Raw genomic sequence first — 25,167 nt, forward strand, 5'->3', positions numbered from 1 at the left:
TACCAGGAGAGTAGTAGCGGATAATGCTGGGGTAATTGAGAGTAACAGGGCTTGGACGAATTAAGCGCGCCTTTCCCGCCCACTCTCCAGCCCCCTTCCCAAAGCGCACACAGAACCAGAACTCGAATTTGCTTCATAAATTTTATTCCCGATGCGGGATAGATTCCTTCCCTCCCCACAATAAATCACGTGCCACCCTGGAGAGATTTGACAGATTCTCCCACCACCTCCAGGGAAGAAGTGAGAAAGGCAGGTGCTGGAGACAGGGAAGGCTTCTCAGTTCCTCAGCCTACTCAACAGAGGACAGCCGTTCTCCATTATTAGTCCTCTCATCCACATTCTTTAAAAAAAAAAAAAAAAAGCTTTTGCTATCAAAAAACAAACAACACCTCAAGAAGTATGGGAGGGAAGCCTCCGGGGCTGGGAAATGATGTTGAGGGTCACCAATGGAAGGAGGGGAAGGGAGGAGGAACTATCATTGCTTCTGCTGCAAGGCCTCCTTCCTTGCTGCATCTTGTAGCAACTGTGTGTCGACTTCATCTGCTGGCAACTGCACATAGCGAACCACTGAGCCACGGATGAAGCAGTTCTTCACTGATAACTAGACAAAGATAGGCAAATGTGAAAACATCCTTAAAAAATGCCCTCTATCCAACCAGGGACCCCGTGCTTTCTTTGAGAGGCGTTCCTCTTCTCTATCCACAACTCACCATGTGAGGGTATTTCTCAGGGTCTGTGACACTGATGTCAGTTAGTTTGATGTTGAGATACTAAGAAAAGATGAACACCATCATTAAAACTAGAGACAAGATGAAAGTACCCAGCTCTCAAGCTCTCCCGTATCCTTCCCCAAGACCCCATTCAGGGCCCTTATAATCTCACCTGATCCACAGAATGGAGGGTTCCACAGATGCTGTTATGGGCAGAGAGAGGGTAAAATAAAATTAATTTATACCAAAGTCAACACAGAGGTGACTTCAGGGGATAAGAACATGGTTGGGGGAAGTAAAGGACTTGAAGAAACCAGAAAAGGTACAACCAGAAAGGGGCATGACTAAGCTCTGGAGTAGGAAAGAAAGTGCTTCCAGAGCAGTGTGTTATTTTAGACCTCACATCTCTTCTCCCTAAACCAACTCACTCTTGTAGCTGCCATCAAACAACTGTTATGTGCCAGACCTGTATTCTCCATAGTATTTGTAATCTTTACAGCCATTTCATTAGGTAGCTATTATGAAACATCCAGGGGCCCAGAAACATTTTGTAACTTGGCCAAGTTTAGAACAAGGACTTTGATCCAGGCCTGTATGACCCCCCAAATCATCAGTTCTTTTCAAATACTACTGCTTTGGAACCAGAGCCCCATATGTAATGTATATAAATTAACAAACTAGCAGTGTTCTTGATGATGTAGGCACAAGGGATGTCCTCTCCCTCAATCCATGAGCCCCCTGCAATGTTAAAGAGGAATGCTATCTAAATACCAGTGCTTCAAGCCAGACTCTCTCCCAATCCTTTAATTTCTGCCAATGGTTTCAACACTCTCACAACCTCAAACCCTGTAAATCGAGGACCCTTCATGTCCTACAAATCCCCATTGTTTGCTGATGTCTAACATTTCTGCAATTTCTATAATTCTCTTTGACAAACCAAGGTCTAATGACTTCACAGTTCAATCCACGCTAGCCTCCAGCCTGGCTGCCTTCATCCTAACCATCCTGCATGTCACTGCCAGATTCTAAGTTCCTTAGAACCTGTTTCTCAAACACTAATGTGCGCGCAAAGATTCCAAGAATCTATGACAAAAGGGGAAACATAAGTTAGTGTAGTATGTGTATAGTGTGGTAAAGGTTGTCAATAGTTTTTTCTGTAAGAATAACTGCTCTTTAATTGCTTTTGCATTTAAAAATTGTTAATAGTTTTTAAAACATCCTTATCTTGCCAAAATTCAAGTTGTCGGTTCTCTGTTGGACCCTAGTTTTTGTAAAATTCTAAGTATTTGAAATCCAGTGTCAGACCAACTGCCTCAGTGGTGATTTCACCATATTCTTGGATGCTAAAAAAAAAAAACAAACAACCCTTTGATGGTGCCCTATCACCTACTGCAGCTGTGAAATAACTTTCAGGAATGGCATAAAGTGGTAACTTTTCTTCAGTCCCTTTAGAATGAGATACTTGGCACAAAAGTGGTCTGACACCCAGCATGAGAGAAAGAGCACTTCTCCCAACCCAATGGATTACCTTCGAATCTTTTAAGTCCTTGCTTTAGGGTCTGAGGCTATAACAACAGTTATTCTTGCCATTTGCAAAACCCAGGAAGAAAAAAAGAGGAAAATAAAAAGTCATCTTACAGAAGTGATGAAAGTAGTTGTGGTTTCCACACTTGTCTCTCTACATGGACCCAATTTATATGCCATCAATATCATATGCATTGCGGGTACCATAGATCAGAAATCTCTGACTTAAAAGGCAAATAAATCCCTTGCTTCACCATTCCACCATGTCAATGTTTCCCCCACTAAGAAGTTACCTCACATAGAAATGTAGAAGAAACTGCTGGGGAGAGAATACATTGACTCAAACTTTCTAAAGGACAGTCAGATAGTATGTTTTGATATTTAAAATGTACATTTCATTCAAAGGATTCTTTTTTTCTTCGAATGAAATGAGACGTATACAAAGATTTATGCTTGAGGATGTTCAGGGCAAAATCACTTGTAAAAACGAAGAACTGGGAACAGCCTAAGTGTCCAGCAGCAAGGTTTTGTTTAAATCAGTTCTAGCCAGCTTAGAAAAATGCCATTCAGACATTAACAACGTTAAACATCAACTTTATTGACATGGAAAATACCCACAACATACTGTTAAGTGAAAAGCAAGTTTCACAACTGCATAGAGACTACGACCCTGTTTTTAATTTACAAAGGGGTGAAGTGAAAGTTTCTCAGTTATGTCTGACTCTTTGCGACCCCATGGACTATAAAGTCTGTGGAATTCTCCAGGCCAGAATACCGGAGTGGGTAGCCTTTCCCTTCTCCAGGGGATCTTCCCAACCCAGGGATCAAACCCAGGTTTCCTGCATTGCAGGCGGATTCTTTACCAGCTGAGCCACAAGGGAAGCCCAAGAATACTAGAGTGGGTAGCCTATCCCTGCTCCAGTGGATCTTCCTGACCCAGGAATTGAACCAGGGTCTCCTGCACTCCAGGTGGATTCTTTACCAACTGAGCTATCAGGGAAGCCCATTAAAAACATATGAGGGGGGAGGTGGGGGGGGGGGCAGATAATGGAATTTAAGTAAGTTCTGGTTTTGTCTTTTACTAGTTGTGTAGACCTAACAATTAATTAACCAAGTTTCTTAATCTATCCAACCTTCAGTTTCCTCATGTGTAAAAGAGCAACAATAGTGTATGCCATGTAGAGATGTTCTGAAAATAAAATGAGTTAAACAATTTATTCAGGCCTGTGTTAGACATTAGGTACACAGTGGTAAGCTTAAACATGGTCTTGGCCCTGTAGGAAAGACGGTTCCTAAACAGTTAATACATTTCTATGAAATCACAATTTGAGAAGCACCCACCAGCAAGGAAAAAGACTTTGTAACAGAAGGGTGTACTTGGCTAGAACCAGGAAAGTCCAGGGATATAGCGTTTAATCCAAGTCCTGAGAGATGATTAGAAGCTAATGATACAAGGGGACAGAGGATGTAAAACAGTACAGACAGAAGGAGCTGCACTGGTCTCCTGTGTATCTTTTATATTTTCAACAAAAGCGAGATTATGCCACATATACAGTACTGCAATCGCTTTTCCTATTGGTATCTCATTTCTATGTAACAGCTATATTATATGGAAATACCACAATCGAACTCATTCCCTATTTATGGCTATTTCCCCCCAACTTGTGACTATTACACACACACACACAAATCTACCAACATCTTTCTACATACATCGTTACTTGTGGAACTGATACTTCGATTTCTAGAAGTTGGGTCTGCCCTGTCTTCTCTCTGGTACTTACTACTTATATATTTCTTTATATTGTTTTCCAATACATGATACAACTCCCCAGCTAATCTGTAAATTTAAGGCACAAGTCATTTCTTCCTTTTGTATCTCTCCCACCTTGCCTAGTGCTCAAATACTCAAGTTAAACAGGTTCCAGGGAGCTTGGCACATCCACCCCCTACAAACTTGTGGGAACAAGTACCTACCTCAGGTCATTCTTGAGTTCCACGACCACATCCTTGCCGACAAGGGACTTGAAAAAGGAATAGAAGAGCTATTGGGCGAGAGGGGGGAAACCATCATATGGGAAGGGACATAGTAAAGAGGTGTGAATCCCTGCCAGTATTACCAAACACTGGTATTGGGATCCCGCCACATCTCTGGCAGTTCTCTAAACTTCACAGGAAGGAATACTTCACAGTAATACACAGGAAGGAATACTCGAATGAACAGCTGCAGCCCTGACGATGATGCACACTACGAGCCCCTGACATAAAGCCCGAGTCATCTGCCCTGCACACGTCTGTTCTGTCTCAATGGACTCTCTCTCCTGGGGTCCTGCCCACTCCTCCTAGAGAATTGTAGAAAGTATTCCACCCGCTCCTTCTCGCAGCCTGGTTTCCGTCAGGGAAATGCTCCTTGAGGTCTACAGTCCCTGCTGACTCTCTCATAGGGGGTAAAAAAATTCCATTTGCTTCCAAGTCTCTTCTCAAAGAAGTTGAGGTGCAGAAACCAATAATGGAGGGGAAAATCTAGGGCCCAACGCCAGCCCAGAGGAACAAAGCCTACAAAGGGACGCCCACCCCGCCCCCAACCGTCCCAACCGCCCGCGCTCCCCAAGGGCGCCCCCTTGTGACGTCACGGTACCTACCATGGTGCTTGCTCTCCGCCGGACCGGGAAGGCGCGGGCCGGGTGCCGTGGGCCGGAGGCCTGGCGGGAATTGGATCGCGAGCCCGCGCGTGGGGCGGGGTGGGGTCGCGCAGGCGCAGCGGGGTGGCACAGCGGAGAGCTCCGAGTGATGGAGGAGAGCGAACGGCTGGCCTGCGGCTCAGGGGGAGCCGGCCGGGTACAACTGACGAAAAAGCCAAAGCCGGGAGAGGGGCGGGGCTTCCCGCCTTCCGACTTCCTCCCGGAGTGGCGAGCGCCCACCGCGCAGGCGCAGGCCCCAACTGCGCCCAGAGGGTCGAAAAGGCTTGGCTCACCGCCTCTTAGGTTTTTATTCCTTTCTATGACAATAAATTCACTTCCAGCCCGATTTGCTCTTACCCTAAAGACACTTCCTATTGCAGACTGACTGCCGGGGAGCTTGTGAAAATCCATGATGATTTGTACACTTTTCTCTGCAAGCTACCCTTGGGTAACAACAGCAACAAAAAAAAAAAGATCAAGAGCTTGTACGCCAGCAAATCTTGATTTTATCAAAGGTTCCCAATAAACACATTACTCTCAGTCCACATGTCTTTTATACTTTGCCTACGGCTGTCCTGTAAAGCACTGAGTAAAACAGAACACACTGGATCGGGGATAAAAATACCCATTCTAATATTTCACTTCCAAATATTTCCCTCTCAAACACAAAGGGACACAAATGCAGTAAATGCAGTTACACATACTTATATCATGTTCCCCCAGGCTTGATAAGTATGCGAAATTATGACACAATAGGGGAAGGTATTTTTTAAGGAATAAGCTCATCATAGGTTCTTCATTTCTCTTCTTGCATAAAAGTACACATTTGTTAGGAAGTTTTTTAAGAAATATATTCAGCAAGTAAAGGACTGTAATATTGAGTGCCCAGGGGCTGGGGCTGGATCTCCTAGGCCCCACCTATGAGTGACATCAGGACATGAAGCAGAAGTTCCGGTCCTTGCCCCAACTCCCCAGCTTAACCTTAAACACCTAAATCAGTCAATCATTTAAAAGCGGTCTCTAAATTAGCAGCTACTCTAACTGGGGAGAAGACAATGACAACCCACTCCAATACTCTTGCCTGGAAAATCCCATGGATGGAGGAGCCTGGTAGGCTGCCGTCCATGGGGTCGCACAGAGTCCGGCCCGACTGAAGCGACTTAGCAGTAGCAGCAGCAGCAGCACTCTAACTGGGGCTAAAGGTTAAAGGTGCCTGATAATCAAAAATTTTTTTCCTTCTTCAATCAGCTCATGAAAATTCAAATACTTCGCCCTTACCAGCTTAATCATTCACAATTAGCTCACAAACAGACCACACGTGGTCACTCCACACACTCTCCCTTTCCCTACTTTACAAGATACACTCATAGTCTAAAAATACCACAAGTAATTTGCTTTAGGAACAAATTTACTGAGGGACAAATAACCATCCACACAGGAAAAAGGAAGTTGGGAAGGCTGGAAATAAATAACAGACATTCAAATTCTTCAAATGGTTCCGAGAGGTGCCTAGTTTTCCTAAGAGTCTCATTCCAGAGTCAGAAATTTGTTGGAATGTGTCAGAAAATTACTGGAGTGTGAAAAGATGATATATGAGACTCCTCCATCAAAATCCAAAAGGGATGATCACTTACATTCAGGTCCAGTCAATTCAGGAATCATAACCATGTTTGAAGATGAGGGCAACAAAATTCATCTTAGAGGCACCCTAGAACCGTCCAGCTCCACGTAAGATTAATCTACTTCTTCAATTGTGGGGCCTGTTGCAGCCCTTCCAGGTGTATACCCTGTTCCACAGGAAGGCCCAGTGCATCCTCCCTGATAGAGTTTTGTGATGATTGGGTTACACACTTGCTCCAATTCCTTTCTCTTATGATCAAACTCATCTTTCTCAGCCAGTTGATTGGCCTCCAGCCACGAAAGGACCTCATTGCATTTACTCAGTATTTTCTTTTTATCAGACTCACTAATCTTGCCCTGTAGGCCTTCATCACTCACAGCACTCTTCATATTAAAAGCATAGGATTCTAAGGCATTTTTTGCAGCAATTTTCTCTCTCTGGACCTCATCCTCAGCTTTGTATTTTTCAGCATCCAGAACCATGCGCTCGATCTCTTCCTTGCTCAGCCGGCCCTTGTCATTGGTAATGGTGATCTTGTTGGCCTTGCCCGTGCTCTTGTCCATAGCTGTTACATTGAGAATACCATTGGCATCGATGTCAAAGGTCACCTCAATCTGGGGCACTCCCCTGGGTGCAGGAGGGATTCCAGTCAGATCAAAGCGCCCCAGCAGGTTGTTGTCCCGAGTCATGGCCCTCTCGCCCTCATACACCTGGATCAGCACGCCCGGCTGATTGTCTGAGTAGGTGGTGAAAATCTGTGTCTGCTTCGTGGGGATGGTGGAGTTGCGCTTGATTAGTACAGTCATGACTCCCCCTGCAGTCTCCAACCCTAAAGACAGGGGAGACACGTCCAACAAAAGCAGGTCCTGTACCTTTTCAGACTTATCCCCTATCAAAATGGCTGCCTGAACTGCAGCCCCATAGGCAACTGCCTCATCGGGGTTGATGCTCTTGTTGAGATCACGACCATTAAAGTAGTCCTGCAACAGCCTCTGAACCTTAGGGATTCGAGTAGAGCCCCCTACTAAGACAATGTCATGGATTTTAGCTTTATCCATCTTGGCATCCCGAAGAGCCTTCTCCACAGGCTCCAGGGTGCCCCTAAACAGGTCTGCACACAACTCTTCAAATCGGGCTCTGGTGATGGATGTGTAGAAGTCAATGCCTTCATAAAGTGAGTCAATTTCCAAGTTGGCCTGGGTGCTAGATGACAGGGTCCTCTTGGCCCTTTCGCAGGCAGTGCGCAACCGCCTCACAGCCCGCTTGTTCTGGCTGATGTCCTTCTTATGTTTCCTCTTGAACTCTTCCACAAAGTGGCTCACAAGCCTGTTGTCAAAATCCTCTCCACCCAAGTGGGTGTCCCCAGCTGTGGCCTTAACCTCAAAAATCCCATCATCTATGGTCAGGACAGACACATCAAATGTGCCTCCACCCAGATCAAAGATCAAGACATGTCGCTCTCCCTGACCTGCTTTATCTAAGCCATAGGCAATGGCAGCAGCAGTGGGTTCATTGATAATTCTTAGCACATTGAGACCTGCGATAACACCTGCATCCTTGGTGGCCTGGCGTTGAGAGTCATTGAAGTAGGCTGGCACAGTGATCACAGCATTGGTGACAGTGTAGCCCAAAAAAGCCTCAGCAGTCTCCTTCATCTTAGTTAGTACCATAGAAGAGATTTCCTCAGGATAAAAAGCTTTCTTTTCCCCTTTGTAGGACACCATTACCTTGGGCTTGCCTCCTTCATTGATCACTTGGAAAGGCCAAAGTTTCATATCTGATTGCACGACAGGATCATTAAATTTTCTGCCTATCAGACGTTTGGCATCAAAGACAGTGTTCTGGGGATTCATGGCTACCTGGTTCTTGGCTGCATCGCCGATGAGCCGCTCAGTATCGGTGAAGGCCACATAGCTGGGGGTGGTGCGGTTGCCCTGGTCGTTGGCGATGATCTCCACCTTGCCGTGCTGGAACACCCCTACGCAGGAGTAGGTGGTGCCCAGGTCGATGCCGATGGCTGTTCCCTTAGCCGCAGCCATGGTTTTCCTAGGCCTGTGGGAAAACAATGAGATAAAAGTTTTTAGTGAGAAAATTTTTTTATTTTCTTTAAATTTTTATTTTTAACTGTGGTAAAACACACACAACATAAAATTTACCCTTTTAACCAATTTTTGGCATACAATTCAGAAGTAAGTCCACTCACATTGTTGGTCAACGAATGTCCAGAATTTTTATCTTGCAAAACAAATTTTATACCCATTAAACAACTCATTTCCCCTCTTCTCCCAACCCTTGGACCACCACTAGTCTACTTTTTTTTTTTTTTTGGCCTACTTTTTGTCTCTCAGAATTTGACTCTTCTAAGTACGTCACATGAGTGAAATTATACACTATTTTTCTTTTTGTGACTGGCTTACCTACCATAATATCTTAAAAATTCATCTACTTTACAGCATATGTCATAATTTCTTGCATCTTTATGCCTGAATAACTTTTTCTGTATGTATATACCACATTTGTTTATTCATTCTTTCTGTGGCACTTAAGTGGTTTCCATTTTATGGCTATTATGAATAATCCTGCCATATAATCCCTGTACAAATATCTCTTCCAAACAAGTTTTTTGGACAAGATAGAAAAACTCCTAGCTAACAGGAATGAAGAGGGAGGGCAGTGGCATATTGATTTCAATTCCTCACAGGGCCTGACTCCACTGTCCTGTGTCTGTGATAGCTTACTCCTTGAAGGAAAGTTATGACCAACCTAGATAGCATATTCAAAAGCAGAGACATTACTTTGCCAACAAAGGTCCGTCTAGTCAAGGCCATGGTTTTTCCTGTGGTCATGTATGGATTTGAGAGTTGGACTGTGAAGGCAGCTGAGCGCAGAAGAATTGATGCTTTTGAACTGTGGTGTTGGAGAAGACTCTTGAGAGTCCCTTGGACTGCAAGGAGATCCAACCAGTCCATTCTGAAGGAGATCAGCCCTGGGATTTCTTTGGAAGGAATGATGCTAAAGCTGAAACTCCAGTACTTTGGCCACCTCATGCAAAGAGTTGACTCACTGGAAAAGACTCTGATGCTGGGAGGGAATTGGGGGCAGGAGGAGAAGGGGACGAGAGAGGATGAGATGGCTGGATGGCATCACTGACTCGATGGACATGGGTCTGAGTGAACTCCGGGAGTTAGTGATGGACAGGGAGGGAGGCCTGGCATGCTGCCATTCATGGGGTCGCTAAGAGTAGGACACGACTGAGTGACTGAACTGAACTGAATATGGTACAAATCTGCTGAACTAATTATTTTAAGTTCTAGTCTCCTCAAGAGACATCACTCTCCACAGGTGTGTTTAGCAACCCTGTCGGTCGTCTTTTACCCTCTATTAGAGATTGTTGAGATTTCGGCCAGTCTGAAGAATGCCGCTAAGAACCCAATCAAGCCCTCATGAGTTTTCTCAGGTAAGGTGGTGCTCTCTAAGACTTTCTCCAATCTTCTCAAAAACAGAACTCCTGTTATCTGGAGACAATAACCTACCAGCTCCTTCACTTTTTTTGGTAGCTCTAAGCAATTCCAGCCACGTTTGCGGCCCTTAAAGGATGCCCCTTCCCTGACTAGCCGATGCACCCATACCTATATTTAAACAAACTAGAGAAGTTTCCAATACCTCCTCAAACCAGGATCTACTAGTCTTGCCTATTCCCAGCCCATTCCAGTCACAGCACTTGTGACTCACCTAGTGTCCCGCCGCCTTCGATCCAGTTTGATACGGTTCGGATGGGGAGCCCCTATAACTTGGGGCTCCTTCAATGGCCAAACTGCGCAGGCGGTGTCCCCCCACCCCCCACCCGCCCCGCCCTACGACTCTGAGCTGGGTCCAGACCTAGCATCCTAATTCTCTACTAGCCCGTGAGGTCAGAGTCAGCACCTCCATTGTAACGCGACTAGAGCAGGGCGGCGTCAACACCACCGCCCCAAGTCCCGACCCACCAGCCCCTCCTACCTCTTCCCCTCCCATTACCCCTTTCAGAGACAGTGCCAGCCAGCAAGTCCCAGAAGAGTCTGGAGAGTTCTGGGAGGAGTGGCATCCAGGGCGCCGATTGGTCCCAGAAAGCCAGGGGGCAGGACTTGAGGCGAAACCCCTGGAATATTCCCGACCTGGCAGCCCCACGGAGCTCGGTCATTGGCTGACGAGGGAAAAGGCGGGGCTTGATGAAGAATTATAAACACAGAGCCGCCTGAGGAGAAACAGCAGCCTGGAGAGAGCTGATAAAACTTGCCGTTTAGGCCGTGAGAACAGCTTCCGCAGACCCGCTATCTCCAAGGACCACCCCGAGCGGCACCAGAGCGTTCAGTTTTCGGGTTCCGAAAAGCCCGAGCTTCACGTCGTTGATCCTCTCGGCCGTTTTCAGGTTTGAAGCTCATCTCGGAGCCGAATAAGGCAGGGCACCGGCATGGCGAAAAACATGGCTATCGGCATCGACCTGGGCACCACCTACTCCTGCGTAGGGGTGTTCCAGCACGGCAAGGTGGAGATCATCGCCAACGACCAGGGCAACCGCACCACCCCCAGCTACGTGGCCTTCACCGATACCGAGCGGCTCATCGGCGATGCGGCCAAGAACCAGGTGGCGCTGAACCCGCAGAACACGGTGTTCGACGCGAAGCGGCTGATCGGCCGCAAGTTCGGCGACCCGGTGGTGCAGTCGGACATGAAGCACTGGCCTTTCCGCGTGATCAACGACGGAGACAAGCCTAAGGTGCAGGTGAGCTACAAGGGGGAGACCAAGGCGTTCTACCCGGAGGAGATCTCGTCGATGGTGCTGACCAAGATGAAGGAGATCGCGGAGGCGTACCTGGGCCACCCGGTGACCAACGCGGTGATCACCGTGCCGGCCTACTTCAACGACTCGCAGCGGCAGGCCACCAAGGACGCGGGGGTGATCGCGGGGCTGAACGTGCTGAGGATCATCAACGAGCCCACGGCCGCCGCCATCGCCTACGGCCTGGACAGGACGGGCAAGGGGGAGCGCAACGTGCTCATCTTTGATCTGGGCGGGGGCACGTTCGACGTGTCCATCCTGACGATCGACGACGGCATCTTCGAGGTGAAGGCCACGGCCGGGGACACGCACCTGGGCGGGGAGGACTTCGACAACAGGCTGGTGAACCACTTCGTGGAGGAGTTCAAGAGGAAGCACAAGAAGGACATCAGCCAGAACAAGCGGGCCGTGAGGCGGCTGCGCACGGCGTGCGAGCGGGCCAAGAGGACCTTGTCGTCCAGCACCCAGGCCAGCCTGGAGATCGACTCCCTGTTCGAGGGCATCGACTTCTACACGTCCATCACCAGGGCGCGGTTCGAGGAGCTGTGCTCCGACCTGTTCCGGAGCACCCTGGAGCCCGTGGAGAAGGCTCTACGCGACGCCAAGCTGGACAAGGCGCAGATCCACGACCTGGTCCTGGTGGGGGGCTCCACCCGCATCCCCAAGGTGCAGAAGCTGCTGCAGGACTTCTTCAACGGGCGCGACCTCAACAAGAGCATCAACCCCGACGAGGCGGTGGCGTACGGGGCGGCGGTGCAGGCGGCCATCCTGATGGGGGACAAGTCGGAGAACGTGCAGGACCTGCTGCTGCTGGACGTGGCTCCCCTGTCGCTGGGACTGGAGACGGCCGGAGGCGTGATGACCGCCCTGATCAAGCGCAACTCCACCATCCCCACGAAGCAGACGCAGATCTTCACCACCTACTCGGACAACCAGCCGGGCGTGCTGATCCAGGTGTACGAGGGCGAGAGGGCCATGACGCGGGACAACAACCTGCTGGGGCGCTTCGAGCTGAGCGGCATCCCGCCGGCCCCGCGGGGGGTGCCCCAGATCGAGGTGACCTTCGACATCGACGCCAATGGCATCCTGAACGTCACGGCCACGGACAAGAGCACGGGCAAGGCCAACAAGATCACCATCACCAACGACAAGGGCCGGCTGAGCAAGGAGGAGATCGAGCGCATGGTGCAGGAGGCGGAAAAGTACAAGGCAGAGGACGAGGTCCAGCGCGAGAGGGTGTCTGCCAAGAACGCGCTGGAGTCTTACGCCTTCAACATGAAGAGCGCAGTGGAAGATGAGGGGCTGAAGGGCAAGATCAGCGAGGCGGACAAGAAGAAGGTGCTGGACAAGTGCCAGGAGGTGATTTCCTGGCTGGATGCCAACACCTTGGCGGAGAAGGACGAGTTTGAGCACAAGAGGAAGGAGCTGGAGCAGGTGTGTAACCCCATCATCAGCAGACTGTACCAGGGGGCGGGCGGCCCCGGGGCTGGCGGCTTCGGGGCTCAGGCCCCTAAAGGGGGCTCTGGGTCTGGCCCCACCATTGAGGAGGTGGATTAGGAATCCTTCCCTGGATTGCTCATGTTTGTTATGGAGACTGTTGGGATCCAAGGCTTTGCATTGCCTTATATATCTGCCTTTCATCAGCCATCAGCTATGCAAGCTGTTAGAGATGTTGAACTGTCCCTTTTGTGAAATTAGGAACTCTTTTTTCCAGAGTCTTAAGTATAGAGCTGAATGTATAGTGCCATCTTTTGTCAATTTCTTTTTGTAGTATTCATGCCAAACTCAAGCTATTTTTTTCCACCCGTTTCTCACTGTTTACTTCCAAGTAAATAAACTCAAATAATTCGAGTGATGTTTGGTTCTGTGTTTTTATTTTGAAGTTAGAAGGATCTGTAGAGGTTGTCTGTTTTACAGTGTACAAAAATGAACTGCAATTGGCCTCTTAGATAAGGTCAGGGATCAAGAAAAGAAGAATATAGCATTATGACACATTTTTTTTAGGCAAATAGTATCCTTGGGAAACATAAAGCTGCTCATTTGAATGGTTGTGTTTGTGAATCCAGAAAATGTTAAGGGCTACTGGCATGGTAGCCTCAAGGTTGGGCCAGAGGTCCATACTTTACGAGTGAACTCAAAAGGAGCCTGTGAGTGCGAGTATTCCTGGAGAAGCAGGCAAATAAGAGGCAGTTAGATTGGAAAGTCATGGGTGCTGCTGCTTGTAAGTACAGGTGATACCTTAGAGCCTTGTTACTTCATCTGGATTCAGCATGAAAGAGAAGGTGAGTCCTAAATTGGCACTGAGGAAATGTGAATTCTAGTACTGGCTTGCCTAATTATGCATGATTGCGTTAGCCACTGTGATCCTCAAGTCTCACAGTTGAAAATGGAAGGGTTTGGCCTGATGCTAAAGTTTAATTTCTTAAAAGAATGCTGAGCTAAAAATGCTGCGTTTCCAGTCCTGGTTACCTACATTTTAAGTATCCCAGTGAGTACCTTAGAGAGGTGTCACTGTTTCATGCCTCAGCAGGAGGACGGACCCCGAGTATTTCAGTGCGCTTACCTACCAGGTACTGTACCAGGGGCCTTTTAAATGTTTATTAATTCCCATTCCACCATACTGAGTATAGGCAGTGTTTGGCTTCCACAGGTGGACGTATGTGGAGACTTAAAAGTCACTGGCTTAAATTTATTTCAAGGTTAAAAAAACGGGTTCAGGGAAGATGTTGAACCTGGATTCCAACTGAGGTTTTATTTTTTGCTCTGCTGCCCACAGGGCTTTGTGCATGTCTGGTTCTGGGTTATGGGTCTACCCTAGGTTTCACAATCAGTAATATTTCTGCTTTGACTCTGTATAATCCTAAACAACTATGTCAGATAATACGGTTAATGCTAGAGGTTTAATACTGGTTAATTTAGAAGAGTGATTGAAAAAACCTGCAGCACTGTACCAGGAAGCCTTAACCACAGGCTTCCTTCCCCTGGAGATACTTCTTGTTCTAACTGTTGCTAGCATTCTGGGAAGAGTCCCCTCCACAGCCTGTTTGTGGGAAAAGGCCTGGCACAAGCCTCACGACTTGGGGAGTGAGCCCCTTTAAAAGTCAATTGTATCTGGGGATTACAGAGATTTTGGAACCAGGTGGAAGTGGTGATTGCACAAACTGGGCTAGGTACCACTAAATTGTACACTTTAAAATGGTTTATGTGAATTCACCAAAAGTAGTTTTTTAAAAATTGTGTCACCATTCTGGAAAAACACTTTGTGAGTGTGTGTATCTCAAGGCCCACCAAATCTTTCACTAAATACTTGCATTAGAAGAAACTCTAATATTAATGGTAATAACATGTAGAGGTAGACCTGTCCCTGTAAGTTTGGAAATGGAAATCTAAGAGATGCTTAGACTTGCAGGCCAGCATACAAACACAGCTTTAATCCTCAGGGTAGGTGAACTGTAGCACGGTGGACTGGAGCCACAGTGTGAGTCACCCTTCATGGGGATATGCGGTTGGAACAAGACCTCTACCCCCACAGAACTGCAGTACCATCTGTGACTGTCATCTGCAGATAATACAATAACTCTTCAAGCAGCCACACTACTTTAGGGGGAGGTGGCAAGGGATGGGGAGGGTGGGTGGAGATTGGGAAAGACCTAACAAACACCTTTGATAAGAGAGATTAGGGAAATCTCCAGAAATTAATTTGGAGAAAATGAGTTCCTATGGCTAAACCAGTTAAGATTATCAGGGTGTTTTATTAGGAAGTCAATATATGATGTTACTGCACAGTCCCTTGCACAGACTACTTTGAAAATAATCACCTTCAACATGAAGCTGAGGGACAAAGAGAATGCAAAGTCATTCCTGGAGAAAGTGATTGCGGTAGCAGCAGGAACTCTGGGGCGGGGGGGGGGGGGTGCATCAAGGAAAAATAATGGTCGATCAAAAAGCATTTTAAAAATCTAACACCTTCCCTAATTCCAATCTCACCTACTTCCCTATGCCACTCCTCAAAAATTAGATGGTTATGGTAATGTGACTGATTTTAAATCCAAGATATTACGTTATTAACACATAGTTACTCCTTGTGTTTAACTGGATTCTGTCATTAAAAATGAAAAGGATACCAAAGCAATAACATAATTGTGAGAGAAGTGCACAGAAGCATGGGCTTTCAGTTAAAATAAATGGTTTTCAGGTGAAAAGGCAACACTGGCGATTTCTGAGGGGGTGAGCCTCAAAGTAGGAATAAGAAAGGGCACTGTCATCCTTCTTTATTCCAACTGATCACCTTAAATCCATCCCCGAGGGTCACCCGCAAAGTATCCAGTGCAGTTCAGTAGGATATAGCAACCCTATCAGTCCTCTCCTAACTCCAGCTCACGTAGAGACGTTAAGGGGTCAGGTATCGCAGCGAATTTGGGATGCCGAGCCAACCTGCCCCACCCCACGGGCGCCAGTACCGCCCAGCAGGAAATCGGAGGAAAGGGCACGGCGGGGAAGGAGGGAGGGCACACAGGAAATACAGGGTAAGGGGGCGGGGGAGTCCGGAAGATCAAAATCACCCCAGAGGATCTTCCACCTTTTTACCCGTACAGACGTCCCCAGGAGAACCAAGGACTAGATTCGGGAGATGGGGCGGCGACAGAGAGAAGACAGCAAGCTCCCAGCTGTAGCCAATCCCTGCCCAGGGCTGCGGCGCACCCGCCTCGGGCGGTGGGGACCTTCTCGCTTCTGGCAACCCCAATCCATCCGATTTACTTGTGTCAGTTACAAACCTGTCCAGTGTTTTCACCCAACATATTAGCGAGTTTGAGGGAAACTCTAAAGGTCTCTCCTTTACCGACTCCTTTAATCCCATTTTGAAAAAGACAACCGAGGAACGCCGGCACCGGCCAGGCAACTCCGCGGCCAGCCCCGCCGTCAGGCCCCGCCCCGCTCTATCGGGGTCTTACTCGCTCTGGCTTCTTGCCCCCGTTTCGGGCTGTGTCAGGAACTTTCTGGAGCTCTCTGGGCTCAGAGGCGGGGCCTGGCTCGTAGGAACACTCATCAACAAACAAACTGCCCCACCCAAGTCTCCCTTCCCCGCCCGTCGCCCCCTGCCCCGCCGCCACCCTAGGACTTCAAGCTTAGTCACGGCTCTACATTTAGCTTCCAGAAGATTCTTGCCAGCCTAGCCCTAGTAACGGGGCTCCCCCTCCCTTCCTCTGTTAACAACCGACCAGTCTGTGATAACGGGAAGGGGAGACGGTCCTGGGAGAAGCTGGAAGGGCTGGAAAGGTGGAAGTGTGGGTGTTGCGGGGGGAAGCGGCGGAGCTGGGGTGCATAGATAGGCGTGAGTCAGAAGCAACAGCCTGGAGGTGAGTCTCCGCAGGTCACACACCCCCATGGTGCACGTAGAGCCCTGGCATTCACTCTTTGCTGTCGTCCATGGTTATTTCTATTCTTCTTTTATAGAGCGTGGAACGATAGGGTTTATGTGCCAGCATTGAGAGGAGTCCAAAGTAGAAAGTATGCCGACATGTTAGTTCATCGCCGGTTCCGTAATTACCTGTCTGGGTGATCTGGCCAAGCCACGAAACCTCTGAACCTTTGTGCTCATCTTTGAAAACAGAAAGGTTTGGCTGAAGGACTCTGCCTAAAAATCTTAAGATAGTTTTTATGGTAAACCGAAAGTATTACTATCATAGTCCTGGTAGTAATCCCCAACCTTGTAAGCACCTCAGTAAGAAATGATTAAGAGATGAGACTCGAGAGAGTGTTACTCCAATAAAAGAATGAAGGGCACAAACTTTTGAGTACTACTCTGTCACAGGCACTGAACTAGTCTTTTAAATATTGTCTTTGTAATCCTTGATGGTATCATACTATGAAATAAATATTCTAATTTATACAATTTGTGTAATTTAGTTCATTTACAAGTACTTCATTGTTAAGAAAGAAAAACAGCTTCAACGAGGAGATAGAGTCCAGATACAAACCCAGGTCTTCCCTTTCCCAGTTTTTTCCACCATGCTGCTGGAAATTAGCAGAGTTCCCAGGCCTTTGCCAGACTTCCTTGGTGGATCAGACGGTGAAGAATCTGCCCACAGTGCAAGAGACCTGGGTTCTATCCCTGAGTAGAGAAGATCCCCTGGAGAAGGGAATGGCGACCCACTCCAGTGTTCTTGTGTGGAAAATCCCATGGGCAGAGGAGCCTGGCCGTCTACAGTCCACGGGGTCACAAAGGAGTCGGACATGACTGGGTGACTAACACTGTCAGGCCTTTGCCCTTTGAAGGTTACAAATGCCTGGCTCAGGGCTCGCCTGGTGGCTCATCGGTAAAGAATCCGCCTGCCAATGCAGGAGACACAGGTTCTATTCCTGATCCAGGAAGATTCCCACATGTCCTCGTGCCAAGGAGCAGCTAAGCCTGTGTGCCACAACTATTGAGCACGTACAGCCCATTCTCTGAAACGAGAAGCCACCACAATGAGAAGCCTGTTCACCCCCAACTCAACTAGAGAGTAGCCTCTGCTCACCACAACTAGAGAAAATCCTCTGTAGCAGCAGAGATCTAGCACAGCCAAAAATAAAATGAAAAAAATGCCTGGCTCTAGGTGTCACATTGTTCTCTTTTGCTTGTCTGAAAAACCTAGAATTATACTGTCTTTTAAAAACAAATAGACTTGAGAAAAACCATACTGGATGAAAAACTGTAGGAAAAAGGAGCGAGAACAAAAAAAGATCCTGCAACTTCAGGGTGAGGACGGCTCCCCCCGCCCCACCCACTTCCTGCCCTTGGCACTTAGCATTCTTGGCAATCTCTCTCCCATCCCCAACCCTTAAATTTTACCCTGTCACCCCGTCAGGCTTGGGCAACCTTAATCTTGATTCTTCCAAACACTAAACCCGGTTAAAAAAACTAATTCCAAAATGCATCAAATAAAGTTGTGAAAAATCTCTTGGGATTCTTAAAATCTCCTTGCTGCTGCTGCTAAGTCGCTTCAGTCGTGTCCAATTCTGTGCAACCCCATAGACCGAAGCCCATGAGGCTACCCGATCCCTGGGAGTCTCCAGGCAAGAACACTGGAGTGGGTTGCCATTTCCTTCTCCAATGCATGAAAGTGAAAAGTGAAAGTGAAAGACGCTCAGTCGAGTCTGACTCTTAGCGACCCCATGGAATTGCAGCCTACCAGGCTCCTCTGTCCATGGGATTTTCCAGGCAAGAACACTGGAGTGGGTTGCCATTGCCTTCTAGAGTTACACTATTACACTCATTGATCATATATCGAACCATACATTTGATCAACTGCTTCCAGTCTAGTCATCATTTCTGTTGAAGGCTCATATACTTGGTAATGCAAGAAATAATAATCTTGTGAAATAAGCAAAATACAAATGGTATAGTTAATAACATTAGTGGAATTAAAAGTAAATATTTTAGCCATGAGCCTCCCACACCAGTTTTCTTTTAAAGATTGTCAAGACTAGGGAATGAGTCACTTAGAGCAGAAATCTGATTTTTCATGTGGTTCAAATGTGTTACATTAAAGGATTTATCAGGTACAAAAATACAGCATTCAGTTTGAATTATAGCACAGATATCTCCCTGAGATGCTGTGTCAAGGGTCTTTGCAGTTGTGTAGCACTGCCTTTCTCATCATAGAGATCTCAGAATTCAATAGGCTAATAGCCCGATTATTATCATTTAAAGCTTATGAAAGTTGTCAAGGCTTAGATATGGTCAATTACATCCTCCAACCCCATTGAAGGCATGCGTGCGCGCGCGCGCGCACACACACACACACACACACACACACACACACACTCGCTGCTAAATGCTCATACACCAAATCTCCTTAGGCACCAATTAAACCTGTACCTGAGTTCCTGCCTTGGGAAGTGTCCAGTGTGAAAGGAAAACAAAATTCAAGAGACTCTCCTCATAGGAAATGGAAAAGAAATACGGATATTTAGGTTTCCGGGTCATCCACAGAGAGAGACAACGCAAAGCGTAGGTTAATACAGTGTGTAGCTGACTGCTTGATTCATGAAAAACAGCATTTTCAAGTGGCTCCCCCACTCCTCCACCCCAGCAACAGCAAGATTTGAGGCCCTATCACCTGTCTCCCTGTCCAGCAGTGGAGACAATGATGCCCTTTGCTTCAAGCCAATAGAGGAAGAGAACTGCAAATTTTGGAGAGGAGAGCGAATCCAGAATTCCTGTTGGTAGCAGCTGATGGGGAAGAAGGCAATGGCAACCCACTCCAGTGTTCTTGCCTGGAGAATCCCAGGGACGGGGGAGCCTGATAGGCTGCTGTCTCTGGGGTCGCACAGTCGGACACGACTGAAGCTACTTAGCAGTAGCAGCAGCAGCTAATGGTGAGGAAGAGAGGGGAGGGGGGATGAGGTTAAGGACTTCTCTGGAGGTGAACACTTCTCTGGAAGTGTTCACAAACTGGGTGGCTAAGATGGAAGTTTGGGGAATCCCCTTTCAGATACTGCATAAGGAGATGGAAAATTCCTGAAGTTTAACCAGTTTGACTAGATTAAGGAGGTGATTCATTGGAGAGCCACACCTGAATGTAAAAAAAGTTATCACCTACCTGCACAGTGAAAGATAAAAATATTGCTTTAAGAAATCTGTATATCTGATTAAGCTGAACAAATTATAAAATAAACTGAATACCCTCAGATTTCAGGAAGAGGTGTTTGATGAATGGCTGTGCGCGCACGCGTGTGTATGTGTGTGTATGTGTGTAAACGTCAGTTAAGCAAAAGTGTTCAAAGCGAGATTTCCTCCCTTTATCAGAAATTGCCTCCTCAGGTACTTCTCTGGTGGTCCAGAAGGGCTAAGACTCTGTGGAGGAGAATGCAGGCGGCCTGGGTTCGATCTCTGGTCAAGAAAATAGATCCCACATGCTACAACTAAGATTGACCATGCTGCAACTAAGGCTTAGCTATTAATTTTAAAACAACAACAAAACCCCACAACTGCCTCCTCCCACTTGTGCTGTTATGTTTTCTATGCTCAAGACATGTGGATACAGTAATGAGTCTATTTCATAGGTTGTGAATCCCCTCTACTACGGCTTTAATGTCCCTCACATTTTCACTTTAGGTGCCTAATAAGGGATCTTGCATTGCCCATAAAGGAAGAAAAAACAAAAACCAAAATAAATTACCAAATGTGACTGTATTTAAAACAGGAAGGAGGCTAACAACAGAAAGCTGAAATCTAGGATAAAAAGTTAAATGGACGAATTAAGTACACAGCAAACAACCTGAACTTTTAGAGGAAATAGAACCTAGGTCCTGCCAACCTTTCTCACCTTCCAGCATCATTCCAGACTGTTTACAATGGGCCACCCGCCAACCAACTATATAGCATGCTCTTCAAACACGACTGAACGCTCCCCCACCCCCACCCTCGCAGGCTCACCACCACACCACATTTACTTAAAAGTAGTGGACAGCCTAGGAGCCGCAAATGACAAGGCAGAAGACCGAATTCGGGACTCAGGTTAATCCAGGCACCACTGATCATCCGAGGCTGAACCAGGAATTTAAAAGGCACAGAGGAGGGGAGGGGGGCGTCCGCACCTGGGGCTGGGAAAGATAAGGAATCCGGAGAAGCCCAAAAGACAGCTAAATATCTATGGAAAATATTTTCTTTCTCAAGCCCAGTCCAGCCCGAGGCGAAAGGGAGCGGCTCTGGGCGGGGACAGGGGCGCTGTGGCTCCAGCCCTGCCCTTCCCACGCTCCCCCGACCGAGCAGGTCCCTTCTAAGGCGTTGGGAACCTTCTACAATCTAAAAACCATATACCTAATTGATTTTCTTCTGAAAATTAAAATTTCCCCGCCCATCTGAATACGGCTAAAGAGGAGCCAAAACTTAAACAGCTTCAACTCTCTCCTTTTCCTTCCCATTTTAAAAATAAGATGGGAAAAGCGCCGCGGATGACCAAGGCATTTCTCGGACAGCCCGGCCGCTCGGCGAGCCAGCCCAAACGTGGCTGCTTCCATCAGCGTTAGCCTCCGATCACTCTCCTTGGTCCACAGATAGCCAACCCTCTTCGAGAAGCTCGGGAACTTTCTGTATTTTGGCTGTCCCGGCAGTCGTGTAGCCCTTAATTCTACTTTAAACCACCAAACTAATTTGAGCCCCGAGAGCCTTTCACCGCCCTACAATTAATTATAAGCCCAGGGCTGATCCTTCCAGTCGACTCCAAACTACTTGGCTGGCTGGTCGCCAGGAAACCAGAGACTGAGTGGGTGGACCTTCCCAGCCCCTCTCCCCCTCTCCTTAGGACTCCTGTTTCCTCCAGCGAATCCTAGAAGAGTCTGGAGAGTTCTGGGAGGAGAGGCATCCAGGGCGCCGATTGGTCCCAGAAAGCCAGGGGGCAGGACTTGAGGCGAAACCCCTGGAATATTCCCGACCTGGCAGCCCCACTGAGATCGGTCATTGGCTGACGAGGGAAAAGGCGGGGCTTGATGAAGAATTATAAACACAGAGCCGCCTGAGGAGAAACAGCAGCCTGGAGAGAGCTGATAAAACTTGCGGCTTAGTCCGTGAGAACAGCTTCCGCAGACCCGCTATCTCCAAGGACCACCCCGAGCGGCACCAGCGCGTTCAGTTTTCGGGTTCCGAAAAGCCCGAGCTTCTCGTCGCGGATCCTCTCGACCGATTTCAGGTTTGAAGCTCATCTCGGAGCCGAATAAGGCAGGGCACCGGCATGGCGAAAAACACGGCTATCGGCATCGACCTGGGCACCACCTACTCCTGCGTAGGGGTGTTCCAGCACGGCAAGGTGGAGATCATCGCCAACGACCAGGGCAACCGCACCACCCCCAGCTACGTGGCCTTCACCGATACCGAGCGGCTCATCGGCGATGCGGCCAAGAACCAGGTGGCGCTGAACCCGCAGAACACGGTGTTCGACGCGAAGCGGCTGATCGGCCGCAAGTTCGGCGACCCGGTGGTGCAGTCGGACATGAAGCACTGGCCTTTCCGCGTGATCAACGACGGAGACAAGCCTAAGGTGCAGGTGAGCTACAAGGGGGAGACCAAGGCGTTCTACCCGGAGGAGATCTCGTCGATGGTGCTGACCAAGATGAAGGAGATCGCGGAGGCGTACCTGGGCCACCCGGTGACCAACGCGGTGATCACCGTGCCGGCCTACTTCAACGACTCGCAGCGGCAGGCCACCAAGGACGCGGGGGTGATCGCGGGGCTGAACGTGCTGAGGATCATCAACGAGCCCACGGCCGCCGCCATCGCCTACGGCCTGGACAGGACGGGCAAGGGGGAGCGCAACGTGCTCATCTTTGATCTGGGCGGGGGCACGTTCGACGTGTCCATCCTGACGATCGACGACGGCATCTTCGAGGTGAAGGCCACGGCCGGGGACACGCACCTGGGCGGGGAGGACTTCGACAACAGGCTGGTGAACCACTTCGTGGAGGAGTTCAAGAGGAAGCACAAGAAGGACATCAGCCAGAACAAGCGGGCCGTGAGGCGGCTGCGCACTGCGTGCGAGCGGGCCAAGAGGACCTTGTCGTCCAGCACCCAGGCCAGCCTGGAGATCGACTCCCTGTTCGAGGGCATCGACTTCTACACGTCCATCACTAGGGCGCGGTTCGAGGAGCTGTGCTCCGACCTGTTTCGGAGCACCCTGGAGCCCGTGGAGAAGGCTCTACGCGACGCCAAGCTGGACAAGGCGCAGATCCACGACCTGGTCCTGGTGGGGGGCTCCACCCGCATCCCCAAGGTGCAGAAGCTGCTGCAGGACTTCTTCAACGGGCGCGACCTCAACAAGAGCATCAACCCCGACGAGGCGGTGGCGTACGGGGCGGCGGTGCAGGCGGCCATCCTGATGGGGGACAAGTCGGAGAACGTGCAGGACCTGCTGCTGCTGGACGTGGCTCCCCTGTCGCTGGGACTGGAGACGGCCGGAGGCGTGATGACCGCCCTGATCAAGCGCAACTCCACCATCCCCACGAAGCAGACGCAGATCTTCACCACCTACTCGGACAACCAGCCGGGCGTGCTGATCCAGGTGTACGAGGGCGAGAGGGCCATGACGCGGGACAACAACCTGCTGGGGCGCTTCGAGCTGAGCGGCATCCCGCCGGCCCCGCGGGGGGTGCCCCAGATCGAGGTGACCTTCGACATCGACGCCAATGGCATCCTGAACGTCACGGCCACGGACAAGAGCACGGGCAAGGCCAACAAGATCACCATCACCAACGACAAGGGCCGGCTGAGCAAGGAGGAGATCGAGCGCATGGTGCAGGAGGCGGAAAAGTACAAGGCAGAGGACGAGGTCCAGCGCGAGAGGGTGTCTGCCAAGAACGCGCTGGAGTCTTACGCCTTCAACATGAAGAGCGCCGTGGAGGATGAGGGGCTGAAGGGCAAGATCAGCGAGGCGGACAAGAAGAAGGTGCTGGACAAGTGCCAGGAGGTGATTTCCTGGCTGGATGCCAACACCTTGGCGGAGAAGGACGAGTTTGAGCACAAGAGGAAGGAGCTGGAGCAGGTGTGTAACCCCATCATCAGCAGACTGTACCAGGGGGCGGGCGGCCCCGGGGCTGGCGGCTTCGGGGCTCAGGCCCCTAAAGGGGGCTCTGGGTCTGGCCCCACCATTGAGGAGGTGGATTAGGGGCCTTACTTTTTGTCTGTTTGTAGTAGACCTATGGACTTGGGTCTTGCCCTATATTTTACTCCTGTGATATGTCAGTTTGTTCTATGATAAGGTTGTAACCTTTAACTAGCTTGTTTTTGTTATTTCTATATGTTATAATGAGTGTGTTCACCAGAATGTTTGCATTTCATGCAAGTTGGTAATAAGGATGGCTTTCCGTGGTTTTTGTTTTTGTTTGTTTCAAGTGAGTCAACACTGCCACCCTGTGTCCTGTGTTTTGCTTTGTAAACACACCAAAAGTCATAGAATTAAAAATTTGTATACTTAAGGAATAAAAAGAAAATGATAAATGCGGATTGTTTATTTTTATTTGGGGAGGGATAATGGCTTCTTCGAGTGTCTGAATTCTACAGACCATGGAAGGGCAGTACTTGTGGAGTCATATATGTTAGGAGCCATGGCTATAGCTATACTTGGTTGTGACTTTATTGTAGGTGGTAAATTATGTCCATAACAGAAAACAAATGCCAGGTGCCCCTTTTGATTTTGGTGGGGTTTGTTTTAAGGAAAGGTAGGGATGGGATTTGCAAAGGGTTTTGGGGAGGAGAAATTAGTGTGGGTTTAAAGGCAGTGTTGAGAGGTTTATGGTTCCTTCTTCTCTTGTACTCATTCTCTGCAGAGCTGTTCATATTTAACCTGTGAGTCTTCCAGTCTTATTTAAGTATAAGTAAATTTAGGGGTGGACAAAAGAGTAAAAATGAGGTGCAGTTTAAAACTCCCTTTTATAAATCCCACCTGGGTGATCTAGTGTAAATTACTTAGCCTCTTAGTTTTGGTTGTCTCCTTTTAAAATAAAGCATTTGTCTGAATTGCCTCACTTCCAAAGTTCTAGATCATCAGGAGCAGAAATGTGTTGTAGGCAAGCATTGGCTTCAGCTGTGGTCTTTGAAGCTGGAGTTTTCCAAGTGAGGGTTGTAGGGAAGTGAGAAACTGAGTTTGGGGGCAAGGCAATAAAGAGGGATACCAGGCACTGTACCTGGATCTTTGAGTCACCCAGTAGCCTCAATAATTCTCATCACACCATTCTCTACCCTAGGTATTCTGAAGCTTTTTTCAGAGGTTAGCATGTGGAGGTGGTCACTTAAGCTATCTAGGGCAAAACTAGGGAGAAACAAGTGATTTCGGGGCC

The 25,167-nt window shown here is 48.5% G+C and overlaps 3 protein-coding genes across 6 annotated transcripts; 1 reads left to right on the plus strand and 2 right to left on the minus strand.

The window, feature by feature from the left end:
- Nucleotides 1–127: 127 nt before the first annotated feature.
- LSM2 (LSM2 homolog, U6 small nuclear RNA and mRNA degradation associated) lies at nt 128–5,941 on the minus strand. Its single transcript, XM_006041895.4, has 5 exons — nt 4,877–5,941; nt 4,212–4,279; nt 883–913; nt 711–770; nt 128–601 (listed from the first exon to the last, which is right to left on the minus strand). The coding sequence occupies exons 1-5, from the start codon at nt 5,324–5,326 to the stop codon at nt 476–478; spliced, it is 735 nt and encodes a 244-aa protein (XP_006041957.1). The 5' UTR covers nt 5,327–5,941; the 3' UTR covers nt 128–475.
- Nucleotides 5,942–6,305: 364 nt separating this feature from the next.
- On the minus strand, nt 6,306–21,578 carry LOC102408332 (heat shock 70 kDa protein 1-like). 4 transcript variants are annotated; one of them, XM_006041889.4, is made up of 2 exons: nt 20,794–21,578; nt 6,306–8,588 (listed from the first exon to the last, which is right to left on the minus strand). In XM_006041889.4, exon 2 carries the CDS (start codon nt 8,573–8,575, stop codon nt 6,650–6,652), a length of 1,926 nt encoding a protein of 641 aa, XP_006041951.3. In that variant the 5' UTR covers nt 8,576–8,588; nt 20,794–21,578; the 3' UTR covers nt 6,306–6,649. The 4 variants fall into 4 exon arrangements, with proteins under 4 accessions (XP_006041951.3, XP_006041952.3, XP_006041950.3 ...); XM_006041890.4 differs by lacking the exon at nt 20,794–21,578 and adding an exon at nt 10,554–10,680; XM_006041888.4 differs by lacking the exon at nt 20,794–21,578 and adding an exon at nt 10,536–10,654.
- LOC102409533 (heat shock 70 kDa protein 1A) lies at nt 10,775–24,328 on the plus strand. Its single transcript, XM_006041893.4, has 2 exons — nt 10,775–12,903; nt 23,988–24,328. The coding sequence occupies exons 1-2, from the start codon at nt 10,987–10,989 to the stop codon at nt 23,994–23,996; spliced, it is 1,926 nt and encodes a 641-aa protein (XP_006041955.2). The 5' UTR covers nt 10,775–10,986; the 3' UTR covers nt 23,997–24,328.
- The last annotated feature ends 839 nt before the right edge of the window (nt 24,329–25,167 follow it).

This window comes from Bubalus bubalis, chromosome 2 (assembly GCF_019923935.1).
Source record: "Bubalus bubalis isolate 160015118507 breed Murrah chromosome 2, NDDB_SH_1, whole genome shotgun sequence".
NCBI classification, from domain to species: domain Eukaryota; kingdom Metazoa; phylum Chordata; class Mammalia; order Artiodactyla; family Bovidae; genus Bubalus; species Bubalus bubalis.

Coding starts and splice junctions, on each gene's coding strand:
- LOC102409533 (XM_006041893.4), top strand. CDS start 10,987: ATGGCGAAAAACATGGCTATCGGCATCGACCTGGGCACCACCTACTCC.
- LSM2 (XM_006041895.4), bottom strand. CDS start 5,326: ATGGATTTTCACAAGCTCCCCGGCAGTCAGTCTGCAATAGGAAGTGTC. Junction 4,280..4,876: donor GGCGGAGAGCAAGCACCATG/GTAGGTACCGTG, acceptor CTCGCCCAATAG/CTCTTCTATTCCTTTTTCAA. Junction 602..710: donor CTGAGAAATACCCTCACATG/GTGAGTTGTGGA, acceptor ATCTTTGTCTAG/TTATCAGTGAAGAACTGCTT.
- LOC102408332 (XM_006041889.4), bottom strand. CDS start 8,575: ATGGCTGCGGCTAAGGGAACAGCCATCGGCATCGACCTGGGCACCACC.